The sequence below is a fragment of the Paramormyrops kingsleyae genome, chromosome 4 (genome assembly GCF_048594095.1).
Source record: "Paramormyrops kingsleyae isolate MSU_618 chromosome 4, PKINGS_0.4, whole genome shotgun sequence".
NCBI classification, from domain to species: domain Eukaryota; kingdom Metazoa; phylum Chordata; class Actinopteri; order Osteoglossiformes; family Mormyridae; genus Paramormyrops; species Paramormyrops kingsleyae.
The window spans coordinates 42,571,912-42,591,283 of record NC_132800.1 but is presented as its reverse complement, the minus strand read 5'-3'; the positions used below and the strand labels follow the sequence as shown (position 1 = coordinate 42,591,283).

Below are 19,372 nucleotides of genomic sequence, written 5' to 3'. Positions count from 1 at the left end.
TACAACCGAGGTATGCAGCAAAGCATTTGTGAAGCCACAACACGCACAACCTTGAGGTGGATGGGCTACAACAGCAGAAGACCCCACTGGGTACCACTCATCTCCACTACAAATAGGAAAAAGAGGCTACAATTTGCACAAGCTCACCAAAATTGGACAGTTGAAGACTGGAAAAATGTTGCCTGGTCTGATGAGTCTCGATTTCTGTTGAGACATTCAAATGGAAGAGTCAGAATTTGGCGTAAACAGAATGAGAACATGGATCCATCATGCCTTGTTACCACTGTGCAGGCTGGTGGTGGTGGTGTAATGGTGTGGGGGATGTTTTCTTGGCACACTTTAGGCCCCTTAGTGCCAATTGGGCATCGTTTAAATGCCACGGCCTACCTGAGCATTGTTTCTGACCATGTCCATCCCTTTATGACCACCATGTACCCATCCTCTGATGGCTACTTCCAACAGGATAATGCACCATGTCACAAAGCTCGAATCATTTCAAATTGGTTTCTTGAACATGACAATGAGTTCACTGTACTAAAATGGCCCCCACAGTCACCAGATCTCAACCCAATAGAGCATCTTTGGTATGTGGTGGAATGGGAGCTTCGTGCCCTGGATGTGCATCCCACAAATCTCCATCAACTGCAAGATGCTATCCTATCAATATGGGCCAACATTTCTAAAGAATGCTTTCAGCACCTTGTTGAATCAATGCCACGTAGAATTAAGGCAGTTCTGAAGGCGAAAGGGGGTCAAACACCGTATTAGTATGGTGTTCCTAATAATCCTTTAGGTGAGTGTATATACACTGCTCAAAATTAAAGGAACGCTTATTAATCAGAGTATAGCATCAAGTAAACTAAACTTCTTGGATATTCATCTCATCAATTAAGTAGCAGAGGGGGTTGTTAATTAGTTTCAGCTGCTTTGGTGTTAATGAAATTAACAACAGGTGCACAAGAGGGGCAACAATGACACGACCCCCAAAACAGGAATGGTTTAACAAGTAGGGGCCACTGACATTTTTCCGTCCTAATCTTTTCTGACTGTTTTTTCACTAGTTTCGCATTTGGCTATAGTCAGTGTCACTACTGATAGCATGAAGCGATACCTGGACCCTACAGAGGTTGCACAGGCAGTCCGACTCCTCCAGGATGGCGCATATTGATGTGTCATTGCCAGAAGTTTTGCTGTGTCTCCCAGCACAGTCTCAAGGGCACGGAGGAGATTCCATGAGACAGGCAGTTACTCTAGGAGAGATGGACAGGGCCATAGAAGGTCCTTAACCCATCAGCAGGATTGGTATCTGCTCCTTTGTGCAAGGAGGAACAGGATGAGTCAGTGTGACACATGTGACAGACGTGAAAGGGTCTGGAGAAGCTGCGGAGAACATTATGCTGCCTGTAACATTGTTCAGCATGACCGGTTTGGTGGTGGGTCAGTGATGGTCTGGGGAGGCATATCCATGGAGGGACGCACAGACCTCTACAGGCTAGACAACGGCACCTTGACTGCCATTAGGTATCGGGATGAAATCCTTGGACCCACTGTCAGACCCTACGCTGGTGCAGTGGGTCCTGGATTCCTCCTGGTGCACGACAATGCCCGGCCTCATGTGGCGAGAGTATGCAGTGATGTTAGTCTGACTCACAAATTCAGATGATGCTGCACAAAATACAGTCATTATTATCAGTTAGCTAAATAAAAAAATTATTTAAAGATGGGTAATAACAGTGAAAACTAGAAGGGTGTGATTGGGAGTAATATCCTGCCCGATCCGAACCTGAGCATTGATCAGTTATTTGACTTATGAGCTAACCACAGTTTGTCCATAACGATTACCATGTTTAAACATAAGGGTGTTCATAAGCGCACTTGGCACGAAAACACCCTGGGCTGCAGTTCGATGATTGATTTTGTAATCGTATCATTGGATCTGCATCCGTGTGTTTTTCATACTTGGGCGAAGAGAGAAGCTGAGCTGTCAGCTGATCACCTCCTAGTGGTGAGTTGGATCCGATAGTGGGTGAAGTTGCTGGATAAACCTGGTAGACCCAAACGCGGATAGTAAGGTGTGTTGGGAACATCTGGCAGAGACCCCTGTCCGGAAGATCTTTAACTCGCACCTCTGATCTCTTGCATCCTGAGGGAGTCGGGGGATATTGAGCCTGAGTGAGCCATGTTCCAAGCCTCCATTGCTTTGGCGGTGGTGCGAAGCTGTGGCCTTAAGGTTTTTGGTGCTTGTTGTGGTGGCAATCCCCGAACCTGGTGGCGGACACCAGCGGTAAAGAGAGTTGTCGGGCTGTAGAAGAAAGCCTTCTGAGCTGGGTTAGCTTGTGGGACTTCGGAAGCAACTACCAACAGGTATCAGCAGGCCAAGTGGAAAGCGACTTAGGAGGTTGCTTATGCAAAAACTTGGGTGTTGGAGGAGTTTGGTAAGGATATGGATAAGGACTTTTGGACAACCTCAAAAAGGTTCCTCCTTCGTTGGAGGAAGTGGAGCTGGAAGACCCAGAGTGGGACTTGTCCATCTCTAGGTCACAAAAGTAGTCAAAAAAACTCTTTGGTGGTAAGACTTTAGGGATGGATGAGATTCACCCTGAGTACTTGAAAGCCCTTGATGTTGTTGGGCTGTCTTGACTGACACACCTCTTCAACATTGCATAGCCTTTTGATTGGGAGGCTGGGGTGGTGGTCCCAAAAGGGGACTGGAGGATGTGTCCCAACTTTAGGGGGATCACATTCCTCAGCCTCCCTCGTAAGGTCTATGCTAAGCTCTGGGTAGTGACTGAAAGAATGAGATCACGGATACAAGCGGTCGAAATGAGTTTCCTCCGCAGGGTTTCTGGGCTCAGTCTTAAACACAGGGTAAGGAATTCAGACATTTGGGAAGAGCACTGAGTAGAGCCGCTGCTCCTCTGCATCAAAAGGAGCTAGCTGAGGGGGTTCGGGTATCTGACTAGGGTGCCTTCTGAATCCTCCCTGGGGAGGTATTTTGGCCATGTCCAACCGGGAGGAGGCACCGGGACAGATTACATCCCTCGGCTGGCCTGGAAATACCTTGGTATTCTCCCGGAGGAGTTGGAGGAGGTTGCTGGTGAGAGGGAGGTCTGGGGATCCCTGCTCAGACTACTGCTCCCGTGACCTGACCCTGGATAAGCGGCAGAAAATGGATGGAAAGATATGTGTAATTTTTTTTACCATGTAGGCCATTTATTTATTACATACTGTATGTTGAAACCTAAAGCAGGAAATTCTTAACAATAATAGTATTTGTTTAAAGAATAAAAATAGCATGGAGTATTCCTAACTATAGGCAACATCTTAATTTTTTTAAAGATGTTTTTTAAGACATTGGACCAAAGATAAATTAGTATTTAGAGAAAAATTACTATTAATACCCACATTTATTTACACAAAGAACCACTTCAAATTTTGACATTGTAATGTTAGAAAATGCTAGCATCAGTTTTCCCTGAGGAGTCACAACAGTCTCCCTGCTGTTAGCCTTGTCTTCCACATTCGCACTACAGTTCATACAGTATCTGCACAGGCTGTTGTCCAATTAAACCTTCCCAATGAACATCCACACTGTTGTTTTCCTGTGTATGAGGCTGCTGCCCATCACACATTGTTTTTGATTGTCATAAAAGGGTATAAGGTTTTTTTTTAGCAAATTTTATGTTTTGTTGGTTTATTGGGAGAGCATATTTTAATTTCAAATTTTGTTCTTTGATTGGATGTGCTGTTGGTTGGGCAGTCCTGTAACTGTAAAGTTTGTTAACAACAAATTCAGATTTCGTAAAGTAGCTTGCTACTCAAGTTGTTTTTTTTCTAGATACTCTTTTACTCTTGCTGTAGTACTGAGTACCCAGGGCTCTCCTTCCAATCCGTGACAACACTTACTGTCCACAACCATGCAAAAGCATGTTTTCAGTCAATTCTGGCAGCCTTCCATTTCTTCACAAAACAGTATGCTGCCATTATTGGCAGCTGTCACCACACCTGTTACTATAGCAACCGCCGGTGGGCTTGCATCCTGAGGCTTGATGTGCAACCTGGTGTCACTGGTGGGTTGAGCACTGCTTGGCTTGTGAAAATGTCTCCCGCTGCTCCTTTTGTTTAGGCAGGCTTAAGATGCCTCCATCATGTCATCCTGCTGTCAGCATATTCATCCCGTTACCCGCCAGTCTTGCTCACAGGCCCCGGCTCTCATCACCGGGGAGCATTCCGCAGCCCCTGTCTTGAAGACAGTCACGCCGTTCCTGCCCCAGCTCTGAAGGCTGGCTTTACTGTACCTGATCATCACAAATCCATATATGTTCCCAGGCAAGGGCAGCAGGTTCATGCTGAAGGTGTCGCTCAGCCCAGCACTCGTCCACGGCGAAGCACGGAGAAGATGGCAGAGCTGAAGCTGAAACGTCTGTATTGTCATGAATCCGACTGGTTAGAAGCAGGCGGTGAGCGAGGGTGGCATCTGCCCCTCATTGCATGCCAGCACACTCAAGCTGGCAGCATCCCTTGTGGCTTCAATGGCATGTCATTCGTTTGTGGTGTCCCAAGTAGCACCCGAGGAGCTGTACCCTGCTCCCTCGGGCTTAAAACAAACACACACCTCATCCATACCAATAATACCTCCGTGACTTCAACTGCAACATAATTATCACATCTAATACAGTCATCATCAGTATCCAAACAGTGAGTTACTACGGTAACAGCAGTGCCATGAAAGGAACTGCACTCTGTGCCTCTCCAGTGCCCTGGATGAATGAAACAGTCCAACAGCCTGACACTGCGATGCTGCTGCTCCACCTCAAGTTCCCAGCGCAATCCCAGCATGCCTGGCAGCTCCCCATTAACTCTGCTTCTCTGGTTGGCATGGAAATGCCTGATAGGGATCGACGATAAATACCCAAGACGCATCTTAAAGTGGTACACGAGGACGCCCCTCCCTTTAGGAGGCATGGAGTTTGACGCTATGATTCTGGTGATGTGACGTATATGCCTCACATCAAGCTGTGCCTTTTTCAGTAGCGCTGCCTTCTGGCTTCATACGGGGAAGCGGCTCTGTGTTCCTGTGGTCTGGGTTACAGTGTCCAGTCTCGGAGGAAGAGATCAGAGCTTGTGCGAAAAGCTGGAATGTAGCTTGTAGTACTCAAGTACGGCCAGTAGGGGGATATCTTTCTGGACGTCTATAAATCAGGACGCAGCATAATTTTTAATCACGTTAATGTTTAAATAACTGACCTTCATTCTTATCTTGAGACTCACGTACCCACATCAAAACACAAAAAACAGCTTAAGGGTGCCTTGCAGTTTCCTATGGTTAATTGCATATGTTCTACTTTAATATTCAGATGTTTTCCATTCCTGGTACAGTCTTTGGAGAGTCACTGTAGCCCCTGAAAAATTCCCTCGAAAAACATTATGTGACATTAGCCCAGCTAGTCTTTAAGTTTTTTTTCCACACCAGGCTTGATGTATAACACAGTGAAAGCCAATAGCTGCCTCGAGCCTTCGGCATTTTAACGCCAGCCTGACGTGAATAAACCCTCCTGTCGGAGATACAGAATGGGTATAAAAATCAGTTTCCATCTGAGGCAGCCCGCAGGGGTGTACAGTCCGCACAGGGGTACAGTGCGACACTGGGGTTCCTGCTGCCGCTCCTACTGTAATGATGCCCGGTTTCAGTTCGCTTATTTATGGAGATCATGTTTCAATATGTCGCTCACAGTGTACCATTCACTGTTCTTTTATTATATCCGCATTTCTGACAATACCATTATGCCTGTCGCGCTAATAATGGAGGGAGAACTTGGAGAGAGACAGAGAGGACGGGGGGGGGGGTGAATTTATCAGCGCAAGGGAAGGAGCGAGAGAGAGAGAGAGGAGGTAGGATGAAATGAATCTGAGAGAGAGAGAGAGAGAGAGAGAGAGAGAGAGAAATACGTTTGCGCGGACAAGCGGTTCGGAGGCAGTTCGAGGAAAGCCAGGCTGCCCGAAACGAGCCCTACTGCACGGAGAATGCGAAACGTTTCCAGACACAAATATATAAATCCGGCCCACTTTATACTGCTGCGGAGGCGGATTTAAAAAGAGGAAACGTAAAAAAGCCGGAGATAGGTGGCTGGTCTACCTGGGCTCAGGAACGGATGCGCAGGGTAGTACTGAGATGTGAGCGATGCCGCCGGCATTGAGGAGGATGCCGATCGTGCCATCTGCAAACGGACTGACAGGCTGATCCGGGGTGATCCACACAAAGAACAGCCTACTCTGTAAGTGCGCGAAGTTTGCCCATGGCGCTGGTGATGGAGCCGGTGAGCAAGTGGACTCCGGGCCAGGTGGTGGACTGGATGAAAGGTAGGGGGTGTGCCGACAGTCCCAGTGTCCGTGTGTATTCATGAGCTGCGCTTCATGAATTGGTGGTTACGAGTTGTGTTTATGTCTTATTACGCATTGAATCAAATAATGCATCGTTCAAAGTATAAAAGCATCTGTGACTACTTCGCGTTCATTTAACAAGTTTTTGCCTGCTTGCTGTACATAAATAATCACAGTGTCACCTAATAACGTGCGAATACGGTGAAATAATAAAGAGACACAGGGATAACCATGGTATGCTGACCCGCTGTCGATCAGGGTATGGCACATGAACCAAGTGACCGTCCTGGTTTAAGTGTGATCCCGCGGGCATACCACCTATACAGCCAGACCCTGGGCGCTGAATCACCATACCTACCTCAGAAAGCATTTCAGATACTGATTCAGCTGTTATACTACAGTTCAGGGGCGTGAAAGATAATACATGGCGACAGATTAACCCACAAAAGCAGCCTAGGCCTATATATTACCCCGAATATGACAACGTAACGTGTTACGCTGGGGGGGGGGGGGGGGCACTTGTTGGATGTGGTGATCAGGTTGTTCTGATGTACAGGGGGGGTTATATTGTTATGGGTTGGCAGTGAGTGCCTCACACTAGTGACGACCTGCTTTTTCCCTCCAATTTATGTCACCTGGCGCTCAGATCCTGGCACTTAATGGCCATGTCTATGTCTTCCATGGTTAGAGAGCTTTCTGCAGGCTAAGGGGAGCTGCTGCAGTGTCTCACTCTGATTCTCCTAATGCTGGGATGTTTAACGTGGCCAGGCCTGACTCTGACTCTGTCTGCGCTCCCATAACATATAAGAAGCAGAGCAGAGGAGTCACTAAGTCCCCAAAATAAAGTATAGTTTCCAGAACATGTTGTTTACTGAAGATGAACAAACTACCCCAGCAGAAATCGAGATGTGCAGGAGAGGCAGGCAGAGGGTGAGAGAGAAAGGTGCTGGGTAAGGATGGGGAGGAATAGCGAGACAGTGAGGGGCATGCAGAGCTTTGCTGTTACCCCTGAAGATATGCTTCTTCCAGGCACTAACTGTGGAGTTTAAGCCACCTGTCTAATGCCAGCAAGCTGCTTCTGCTGCAGTCAGAGCGATTCCCCCCTTCGCTTGAGTCGAGTGTGATTCAGAGTGTGGGGGTGAGCGCCAGCTGTACAGCGGCTCCCCAGAAAGGCTCGGTGGGGTGGGTTCTGTGTGCAGGCCACGCCAGAGCCATGTGCTCGCTCAAGTCCAAACCATCTGGGATTAGGGCCAGATCTGGGCCACATTTTGGGACCACTTAGCCTCATTTCCTAAAGGGGCCTTTTGTGGAACAGCTGACGTCTTACCCAGCCTAGCTGGGAAGCGTCACCCTGCACCCAGTGCCCTGCTGGTTTACGCGGAGGAGAGGGGGGAGCTCAGCCTCCTTGTCACTCAGCTAGGACTGCAAGTTCCAGCCAGCATAGGTTAGTAGGTGGCCAGTCGGTGATGTGGTAGTTATGCGTTTCTATGCTTTGAAATGTAAGGAAAATCACACATTTCACACATTGCTCTAAGCCAGGGGTCACCAACATGGTGCCCGCAGGCACCAGGATGCCCCCGAGGACCACATGAGTCACCCGCAGACCTGTTCTAAAAATAGCACAACTCACCAGTGAGCAGCGTCTAAAATTAAATTTTATCCTGTTGCTATTCTTCTTTAATCACATTTGCATTTATATAGATTTGAAAATGACAAAACCAAAAAAAGGCATTTAAAACATGTTTATTATACATGAAATTCAGTACCCGTGAAGTAGCTCTCAGTTTGAAAAAGGTTGGTGACCCCTGCTCTAAGCTATATGCTGTGAAACCTACAGCCAACATGACCACCTCAGTGTGTTAGTCAGTTTAAATGCTGTCTCTGTCTCTCTGGCATTCACCTCTATCTCTGCCCATGTGAACATCGCTTAAAGACTGCGGGCAGTCATGAAGGACGGTTCAGTGTTTATTTTGCTCAGTGCAGATTGTAACTTAACGCGCCATGTTTTCTAACAAACTTGTTGTAGGGGATTTTTCAAGCACTGCTTACCCCCCTACCACAGCAGGGGGCCTGCTGATTCGCAGAGATCACCATTGTTCCCTTTGTAAGGAATTAAAAAAGCCCAGAAAGTGGTTGTAAGTGAACAAAAGTGAATTGGAGACAATGAGCCTTGCAGGGAGCGGATTGAGATGCCGGCATCTCTGTCAGCGTGGGGATTTCCCATTGATTCTTAAGCTAATACGTTTTCCTGAAAATTGTTTCCACAAAAACTTTAAAACCAGTGCGCATGGACAGATGCAGTCAGCCACACACGTGTGTAATTTGACAACAAGGCCTACTGCTGGCCCCTGAGCCCTCGAGTGACATCATCAGAGGAAGCCCCACATCACGATGGCGTTAATGGACACCCTGCCTTCCCTGCTCCAGACCAGCACAGTATAATTCCTCCTCCTGTGACTGCGAGGAGCACAGGGCAACAGACCTGACAGGGCCATGCTGTTTGACTGTTGCACTGTGCCCGTGTTTGTGCTGAAGGATGACTGTGCCCCATGGATGTGTCACACAGAGTTGAAAGTCGCGGTAAGCACTGCTGCCGCTGCAGTGTGGTGGCTGTACTGTGTCGGCACATGTTTGAATCGTGTTGAGAAACAATATGAGAACAGTGACTGGAATGTTACTGCTTAGTTATTGGCATTTTGAAGAGCCAAAAGCAGAGTGTGCACTGTCTGTGTATGGCTGGGGTCAGATGTTCACGGGACATTTCAAATGGATAAATCTTTATCCATTTAGCAGACAGCTGGTTCTGGATCTTCATCTGTTTTAGCCACACTAGCAGGAGAATCCGACTGACATGCACACAATAAGTCATCTACACTGTAGACACACATAAACCCCAAAGACACACGTGAGCACCAGTATACTAAACACACACACACATACCCCCACGCGTTTCTATTCATATATTTGTGGGGACTGGACATTCATTCTATGAGAAAAAACCTAATCTCAACAATGACAAAATTAACTCCTACCCAGCCCTAACGATAAGAAACCAAACAAAATATGTCTTTTGACATTTGTAGTTTTTAAAAAGGGGACCAAAAATGTTCCCCACAACATCAAAATAACTGGTTTTTATCACATAATGTAATATATACATAACCCCCAGACACAAAGCACACACACACACACACACACACACACGGTCCATGTATTCATATATTTATGGGGACTCTCCATTAATTTCCATGGGCATAACCCTAAAATCCCAACTATGACAACTCCTACCCAGCCTTAATCCTAACCATAATTAATCAAACATATTAAAAGGCTTTTGGCATTTTTAGTTTTTTGATTGCAGATTTTTACGAAGTTGAGGTTGTCCGTGTGGGGGCCATAAAAATGTCCCCACAAGGTAAGAAGTTACAGGTTTTTATCACATTGTGGAGAAATCTGGTCCCAACAATGTAATAATGACACACACACACACACACACACACACACACACACACAACCGCAGTGCTGAGTGGGCGTACTGCCTGCTCTAGGTGACTTTTTGTTTCTCTAGATGTGTGTAGAAGTGTGTTGATGTGCAGCCCGTGGGTGGCAGTGGAGTGAGTCAGCACTGAATCACACTGAACAGGCTGGCATGGACTCCCTGATCCCAGGATAGAGGATCTGAGTGCAGCACAGGTCCACTGAGCTGTGAAGTCTGTTTAAATGCATCACAGTTTGGGCTCAGAGCAACATGCCGGACATCTGAACATCAGGAAAGTGTTTATGACCAATGATCTTTTTAATGAGGCACAGCGATATCAGGGACTGACAATGAGAGACAGAATATTTATGCCCTCACTAAGACAGTGAGACAGCTGAGTGTTTGTCCTCACTAAGACAGTGACAGCTGAATGTTTTTGTCCTCACTGAGACAGTGAGACAGCTGAGTGTTTGTGTCTTCACTAAGACATTGACATCTGAGTGTTTGACCTCACTGAGACAGTGAGACAGCTGAGTGTTTGTATCCTCACTGAGACAGTGAGACAGCTGAATGTTTGTGTCCTCACTGAGACAGTGAGACAGCTTAGTGTTTGTGTTCTCACTGAGACAGTGAGACAGCTGAGTGTTTGTGTCTTCACTAAGACAGTGACATCTGAGTGTTTGACCTCACTGAGACAGTGACAGCTGAGTGTTTGTATCCTCACTGAGACAGTGAGACAGCTGAGTGTTTGTGTCTTCACTAAGACAGTGACATCTGAGTGTTTGTATCCTCACTGAGACAGTGAGACAGCTGAGTGTTTGTGTCTTCACTAAGACAGTGACATCTGAGTGTTTGTATCCTCACTGAGACAGTGAGACAGCTGAGTGTTTGTGTCTTCACTAAGACAGTGACATCTGAGTGTTTGTATCCTCACTGAGACAGTGAGACAGCTGAGTGTTTGTATCCTCACTGACACAGTGAGAGATAAATGAGACTGTGCTGCGTCCTTATAGTTCATAAATCACTGTTCGGGTCTATTAAAACACAAGACTGAGAACAATCCAACTACAAAGCCTCAGCTCTTAGGACTGGGTTCTCCTCTTTCTCCTCTCTTTCTGGTACAGCCCTCATTCCTCTGTCAGTCTTACTCCCTGTCAGCATTCCTCAATTGCTGTGTTTCACCCCATTTCTTGTGTACCTCGTTCTCCTCATTTTCCTGTCACATAATGAGGAATGAGGGCTGTAACAGAAAGAGAAGAGAAAGAGGAGAACTTTATACACTCTATTCACTCTGTATGTTAATCCTCAGCTGCAGGTGTTACGTCCCTGCAGCCAGCCTGCTGCACACGCCTAGGCTCCAGCACACTTACAACTCACTTCTCTAGCATCACAGCAGAGATATAAGAGACTCTGCAAATATGGTGGGTGTTTTGAGGCTTAAAAAAGGCAAAAGAAATTCAGAGCTTCCACACATTCTCTGTAGCCATCAAACCTGTGTGCCGCCCGAACAGCAAAGCTTCCCGTCAGAACAGTTCATAGGTAAAATCTACATAAGGATCGCCAGAGTCCTTGAGGGTTGGCTGTGTCCTCGTCAGTCATACAAATGCTATTAACTCTTCCATACTTGACTCACTTCCAAACCTCACATGACACCCACATTGTAGTCAATCCCACGGTTCTCTAAAGTTTGGCCAATATCCGCCTAAAGCACAGCAGAAAATTTTGGGAACATCCAAGCCATCGAAGGCACAGCCATTGAGTAAAGCTCTTACTCACAAACGCCTGTTTTCAGAAACAGTGGAAAGATGCATATGTCACTGTGCTCCACAAAAAGGACAAGGGAAGTGCGAGAATCCCTATTCTACATACCTGAATTGTGCTTTACTAACATGCTGAACAGTGCAGACTGTGAGACATATATAGTGACACAATAACTCAACTCTGTACTTAACAAAAGCATTCGATCCCAGTAGCCTTGAGCTTTCCTATAGACAGCTGGCTAAACATGGTGCCCTTTAGTTATTTGTAAACCCACAACTGCTGCTTACCAACACAGTTACAGTACACAGATGGCATTTTCCCCAGAAGACGTGCAGAGCACACTCCAAGGTCTCTGAGAACCAAAGCCTGGAGTCCTGGACCTCAGCAGCTCTGTACTATTATTAAATCTGCATGGCAACCCTTCTGTACAGCTCTGAATCTGGGAACCTCACTAACACCGAATCAATGCCCTTGAGCACCTTTCTTTCTGCTATCTCCTAGTGCATCTTAGGGGGACCAGGTCATGTGAAGTATAATGTGACAGGGTACCCAAAACATCCCAAGAAACCGGGGCCAGGGGAAAGGTAGCATCATGCCCTGGCGGCTAGGAAGCCTTAGGAAGTAGCAACAAGTGTTTATTAATGGTGTGTCTTGTCATCTGTCACCCCGGAAAATGTGAGAGCATGACTGGGGGTGAATTTGTGACATATGCTAAGTATCTCTGCAAGTGTGAGACTATGTGTGGCTAAGATTTTTGCATGAAATGTTAGCTGGCCTGTTTCTGTCTCTGCTGCTGATGAATGACACAGAGGGGCACCCTAAAGGACCTTTCTGGGTTAGCTGCACAGTGCTGGTTCCCAAACCAAACACTCTGGCTGTTGTACCAGTGATTAGCAGCCAATTAGCACTCTTATCATGAGTGATGTTACTATTCTGCCGGCATCCATGCGCACGGATGCAGATTAATTCAGTTGGTGAGTCTAACCACTGATGTGTCGTTGGCTTGATGGCATTTGCTTTCATTGTGAATGTACATTTAGTCCAGCGGTGTGACAGTAGCCAGGGGCTGCATCTCATACTGCCAGATTCCTCCAGATTCACAATGTATTTGAAGAGCTTCATTTTGGTATCAACGTGGCACCCAAAAAAGTAAATAAAATCTGTTGTGATGTGATTAACTTGGGCTGAGTTTCTGTTTGCAGCTATACTGAAGAGGAGAGAGTAGAGTGTGAATGTGTGGTTGTCAGGCTTGTAGGGGGGGGCTCTTAACTTATGTATTTATTCATTTATTCCTCACTGTTGAACTTACAAAATGCAGCTTCTGAGGGAGTCCCTGTTGCGAGTGCCATAGAGGCTCAGAGCCACGGTCAGTGACTGCGGTGAAGCCGAGGGTGGATGTGCCGGGGGGGAGGTCACACACCTGCACACACACCTCTGTCTCTGTTTCAGTGGTGTGTGATACAGAGCATCTTTTTTCTCCTCATACCCTCAGTGCTGATGTAAGCCAGTGACTGATGACAGGCTGACGCCCAGGCCTTTTATTGATATTCCAGCATTTGATGTATAAAACCAATGCAGTTTATCCTATGGTAGCTGGAATGGAGGAATCCAAACAAGACTGTGTCCTGGCTGCTGGTTGCTGGGGACTGGCATTTCTTCTTTATCTTCTTCACCTCCTCACCTAGCCATGTCCTTCTTCAAATGGAAGCTGGCTTTGTGCACTCGCTGTACTCTGACCTGGATTGGTGTACCAATGCGGGATCTCTCTGTACTCTGACCTGGGTTGGTGTACTGATGCCGGGTCTCTCTGTCCTCTGACCTGGGTTGGTGTACTGATGCCGGGTCTCTCTGTCCTCTGACCTGGGTTGGTGTACTGATGCCGGGTCTCTCTGTCCTCTGACCTGGGTTGGTGTACTGATGCCGGGTCTCTCTGTCCTCTGACCTGGGTTGGTGTACTGATGCCGGGTCTCTCTGTCCTCTGACCTGGGTTGGTGTACTGATGCCGGGTCTCTCTGTCCTCTGACCTGGGTTGGTGTACTGATGCAGGGTCTCTCTGTACTCTGAACTTGGTTGGTGTACCAATGCTGGGTCTCTCAGTACTATGACCTTGGTTGGTGTACTGATGCTGGGTCTCTCTGTACTCTGACCTGGGTTGGTGAACCAATGCAGGGATTCTCTTTACTTTACCCTGGGTTGGTGTACTCATGTGGGATTTCTCTGCCCCAGGCCTGGACGACTGCCTGCAGCAGTACATTAAGAACTTTGAACGGGAGCAAGTGGGTGGAGACCAGTTGTTACGTATCACGCACCAGGAATTGGAGGACTTGGGTGTGTCACGGATTGGCCATCAGGAGCTCATCCTGGAGGCTGTGGACCTACTATGTGCACTGGTAAGGTCCTTCCTCTGTCTTTGCATTGATTAGAACTCCATTTTAAACTATAATATGAAGCCCTATATATCTTTTTTCCATTATTAAACCCACTTCTTTGGTTTCAGTTTCAGAGATCGCCTCCCAACACTGGGAAAAGCAGCAGAATCATGCTAATAGATTACAGTGAAATTAAGGTTAAAGGTGCACAAACATTAGCAGAACCAGTGCTTCATTTCATTCTTTTTTTCCTAAAAATTATCAGTTTTTTCACTGAAATCTTGTTGGTCTTATTGAAATTGAAGAAGGATTTCAAAAAGGCTGCATAGACTTGATATCTTGTGTTGATATCCACTTTTTGCATGCCTTAATGGTCCAGGAGTATTACTCCTATATGCCTCTATTCCCAAAGCTGAGTTGCTATTGAGATGCGTTTTCCACTGAAAGGATCAGTGTAGGATGAGTGAGTGAACGAATGTTTGTATCCACGGTTAAACCCCGAAGCTTACCTAATGTTCCAAATGCTCACAGACCTATGGATCGCCATGACAACCACAGCTGTGTTGATGCGTGCAGTACAGAGCCTGCTGAAATGGGACTGTGCATTCAAATGACATCCATCTTAAGCAAGATGAGCTGAGTGCTGATGGTGATCCCTGTACTTTCAGTGCCCCTGAAAACCTGCACATGACATCATCTGGATGAAGGAGGTGTCTGACTCACACTCTTACCCTCTTGTCATGATGTGGGGGAGTTCCTCACCTTGTATTTTTTACAAAATAACCAGCATAAAAGACAGCTTGTACTCAGAGATGGTGTCACAATATCTGGTTTGAAAAAGGGTTAATATTTCTGCCGGAATTTGACTACTACAATTAGAGCTGATAGTGGATAACTATCATTGGAGGGGTCTGTCATCTAGCCTTATACTTCTCAATACAGGAAACATGCCTGTACACACAGACAGAGTCTGAATCACTTATGTACACCTAAACTAATATTGATAAGGCACCACTGCACACATTACATACCTTCCCTACTCGGTTCAGGGTAGCTGGCTGAGGTCCTACTTCTGGTCCTCCTTTTTTAGCCGATTCTGGTCATAATGAACGGTTGAATGTTACTCGAATGAGTCCTTCAGGATACAGGAGGCGACGCTTTTCATGTCCTGTGGTTCTTTGCCCCGTGGCCTAACCATCCTCTTGAAAACAGGTCCAACCATCTCCTCGACTGGCTAGCCGATTTCTTTCAGTGTTCTTACATTTTATTTTTTGACTGTTATTTTCATGGCTTCAAATACCCAGCTCACTTATTGCTTCAGGTTATTAACAGCTTATTATAGCCTATTCTGAGTTATTATTATAATACTAAATGTGCATAATTGATATTGGCTTTCCGGTGCCGCTATGGCTCCTGCCTGTTTCCAGATCTCTCTGTTCCTATTACCTCTGCACTGCTGCTGGGCCAGTTCATCCAAGCAGGGAAGGGAGATAATTTCCTCATCATTAAAAGCCCGGGGACTCCTGGCCTCTCCCTCTGTCTCTGTCTGTTTTTTGCTCCCTCTGCTGCCCTTTCCTCCTCTGCCTTCCCTCTCTTCTGGAGCTTGTCCCTCTGGCTTGGCCTGGTATTGCTCCCACAGTGCTGTATGCCCTCGGTGAGAAGATTAGGAAAACTGTCAGTCGGCTTTCCTAACCTCCTTTCAGCTGTGCTCCCCGTCCTCGGGGATATGCATACGCCTCCCCCACAGCTCGAGGGCCCAATCAAAAGGTGCTGGTCCCGCTGGGTCATCACAGCTAGTCTGTTGGTAACAGGCGGTCAATCGGACAGAGGTTCCCAGGGGGGCCAATGTTGTTGTGGCATCTTGAAGGTGGGATGGTTGCATGTGCGCCATACTCTCAGCATGTGCCCCTCCCAATGCACCCCAGAACTACGGGCTGGAGACAGAGAACCTGAAGACACTGTCCCACAAGCTGAATGCCTCAGCCAAGAACCTGCAGAACTTTATCACGGGCCGGCGGCGCAGCGGGCACTATGATGGGCGCAGCGCACGAAAGCTGCCCAACGACTTCCTGACGTCTGTGGTGGACCTCATTGGCGCTGCCAAGAGCCTGCTGGCCTGGCTGGACAGGTTGGTGTGGCGGACGCGATAGCACAGCAGCATGGTGGTATGGCGCTGCTGAGTGACACAGTTGCACCATCTTCCCAGCATCTGAGTAACACAGTGACACATTTCCAGTATGACTCTGTCCCTATGCTGAGCAGAATCTAGGTCAGTGCCCCCTCAATGCATTCAGAGCCTGTGAACAGGGTTATCATTAGCATGAGCCCCCATCCCCTATGCACTTTACACACACACCCGTGTGTGTCATGACTTGGCAACCCCTGGATTAACCCCAATTAGGTTTGGGCTTCTTTCATAGGATTATAATGATTTTGGAGAGTTAATTGCTTAATTTTAATGGGCTGTTGGGGGGGGGTGCTCTAACAGGTGTGGGGGGGGGACAGGTGAGCCACAATCGGCTTTAGGGCCATCAGGCTGTAGGCCCCAGATTCTCATGCTGCTCCTGAAGCCCACGGTTTCTGCAGATTGATGTTCATCTGGCCAAGACCTCAGTTGAGGTGCTGGAACCTCAGGTCTGTTTTGGTGGACAAGTGGTGAAGCAGAACCTTCCTTCCAGTCAATGAGCAGAATGGCAGCTAGTGTTGAGAGTTTGAGATGAGCGAAGTCATGGTACTTCTTCAGCAAGAGACTTTTTTTTCCTGACTTAATCTCAATCTACAGCCTTTCCCAGTCTTCTTCCAACTCAAACAGACAATATGGCAGGTTAGTTTTCCCATGGATTACCCATAATCCCCCTGTGAGACAGTAGGGAGCTGTGTGCAGATTGTGCGCCAGGCTGCACCGAGGCGAGTATGTTGGCTCTCTTACATAATCCTCCTAAGCAGTCGCGCAGCAAACGGAAGATGAGTAAGAGTAAAGCTTACATAAACGCGTCTGTTTGTCTGCCTTTCCTGTGACCGTCTGCCCTGTCTACATTTCACTGTTCCTGGAGTCGCTTGTGATGGGGTGGGTGTGGTCTCCCTGTCCAATGGCCTTGCCATGTGCTGTGAATGTGCTTGGCACCCTGCCTCCGGATTTGGTCCCCTTCCTGCCCCACCCCCGGGCAACCATGTGTGTTTGGTGCGCTCTACTGCCCTGTCTGTGTGCCAAATTCTGCTCCTTTCACATAAATGAATCATGTCCCGACTGCAAGGACTTTATGTGAACCTGTGGTTTGTTTAGTTTCTTTCCAGTTTATTCATTTATTTTCTTTGGTGTTCTACCTCATTAGATGTTTCCTTATGGCTCGTGTTAAGATTTTTGTTGCAGTGTCATTTTCTGGTTTGTCTGCCATGCTTAATTTACCCAGTTACGTTTGTCGCTCTGTCTGACTTCCTGTGTGTCTGTTTGTCTGACTCTGTTTGTCTGCTTGTCTGTCTGCCTGTCTGTCTGCCTGTGTGTCTGTTTGTCTGCTTGTCTGTCTGCCTGCCTGTCCTCTGTCTGTCTCTCTGATTTTGTCTCTCTGTCTGCCACATTTGCTGTTACTGGTTATAAGCTGCAATACTTTTGTAACATACACTGGGCCCCAGCACGGCTGCCTCCCCCCTTCCCATGGAGCCTGCATACACAGTTAGTGGAAAAATACCTGCAAGCCAGTTTTTATAAGAAGGCTCCAGCTCAGCATGTGAGTGGAAAAAGCTTGAATGTGAGAATAACCCCTGCCTGCAGGTTTAATAAGATGGTTACATAAAGTGCTGTGGCCATGTCCAACAAATGTTCCAGTCACATCCTGTTTAAACAAGAGGGGCAGGGTGTTGGTTTTCTATTGGAAGATACTCCTGTCACTTATGGTAGACAGAGCTCCCACTGTTTATCGGGAGTGGTCAGAGTAAAGAATGACCTAATGGTTTATCTCAGATGCTACCTGTTTTTCAGATCTCCCTTTGCTGCAGTAACAGATTACTCAGTGACCCGGAACAGTGTCATCCAACTGTGCCTGGAGCTCACCACCATCGTGCAACAGGTAACCTTTCAAACATGCATCACGATCACATTCGCTTAACCCTAACTCAAACCCTAACCTAACCTTAATGCTGGTGTGACCTGAGGAACTGCTTTCAAATGGAGTCACACAACAGCAAATAGAACCATAGATTAGCACATTCACACTTACTGTATATACCAGGGAATACAATATCATCCTCAACATTATCATCATTCTCATCATCAGCACCACAATCACAGTCATAACCATCCTCATCATCATCGTCACCATCATCATTATTATCATGATCACCACCACCATCATCCTCACCATCCACCTCATCACCATCATCATAATTATCCTCACCATCATCATCATCACCATCCTCACCATCATCTTCATTATCATCATCAGCACCATAATCTTTGCCATCACAATCCTCATCATCATCACCACCAACCACATTTTTATCATCTTCACCTTCATCATCGTAATCACCATCCTCACCACCATCATCATCACCATCACCATGCTCACCATCACCATCGTCATCACCATCACCATGCTCACCATCATCGTCATCAGTGAGGCTGAAATGTGTGTTTCCAGGCCAGGGAGCTGTGTGATCTGAATGGAGCCTGTGGGGAATCCTACTCCTCCTGCTGGTCTTTTATAGAGCAGCAAACGTTACAGGACGTTACACGAGCCCCGAAATGGGTCACTGCGTCACTACATGGGGCTGTGTTCCTCCTGGGGGGTGTCGTGGGGGTTTGTCGTGCAGAGGAGCTGACCGATCGAGCTTCAATTACCCATAGTATAGCTAGGAGCTGTCTCAGTCCATGAGTATGGTTGGGAGCCGTCTCTGACCATTAGTGTGGTCAGGAGCTATCACTGACCATCAGTGCTGTCGGGAGCCTGTCTCTGACCCTCAGTGTGGTCAGGACTGTCTCTATTCGTGAATGTGGTCGGGGCTGTCACTGAATTTCAGTGTGGTTAGACACCGTCTCTGACCATCAGTAATGTCAGCAGCTGTCTCTGACTGTCAGTGCAGTCGGGATTGTCTTTGACCATCCGTGCTATTCGGAAGCTGCCACTGACCATAAGTGCAGTCACGGGCTGTCTCTGGGATCTGGTTTTACCAGTCCAACTCTGGGGATCAACAGCAGTGGAGATGAGCTACGGGGTGTGATGATGATGATGGTCCTCATGATGGACTCCATGTCCAAGCCACAATGAGCAAAAGGGCAATGAAGGACCAAAGCAAAGAACTGTCATGATGCAGTTGTTAAAATGAGCAGCCAATCCTGAGTGCCCAGGGAATGCAGCCAGTGTGATGAGTCCTGATGGCCACTGAATGG

At 47.2% G+C, this 19,372-nt stretch overlaps 1 protein-coding gene across 5 annotated transcripts in view; it reads left to right on the top strand.

Annotated features, from left to right (window-relative positions):
- Positions 1 to 5,906: 5,906 nt before the first annotated feature.
- cnksr2a (connector enhancer of kinase suppressor of Ras 2a) overlaps positions 5,907 to 19,372 on the top strand; it is a 37,736-nt gene continuing 24,270 nt past the window's right edge. For 2 of the 5 annotated variants that reach the window (XM_023845219.2, XM_023845217.2), the window contains exons 1-4: positions 5,908 to 6,360; positions 13,847 to 14,010; positions 15,915 to 16,117; positions 17,948 to 18,053. In XM_023845219.2, coding sequence (XP_023700987.2) covers positions 6,297 to 6,360; positions 13,847 to 14,010; positions 15,915 to 16,117; positions 17,948 to 18,053 — 537 coding nt within the window. In that variant the 5' untranslated portion in view covers positions 5,908 to 6,296. Of the gene's footprint in view, positions 6,361 to 13,846; positions 14,011 to 15,914; positions 16,118 to 17,947; positions 18,054 to 19,372 lie in introns of all 5 variants that reach the window. The other 3 variants (XM_023845220.2, XM_023845218.2, XR_002842145.2) reach the window with 2 other exon arrangements.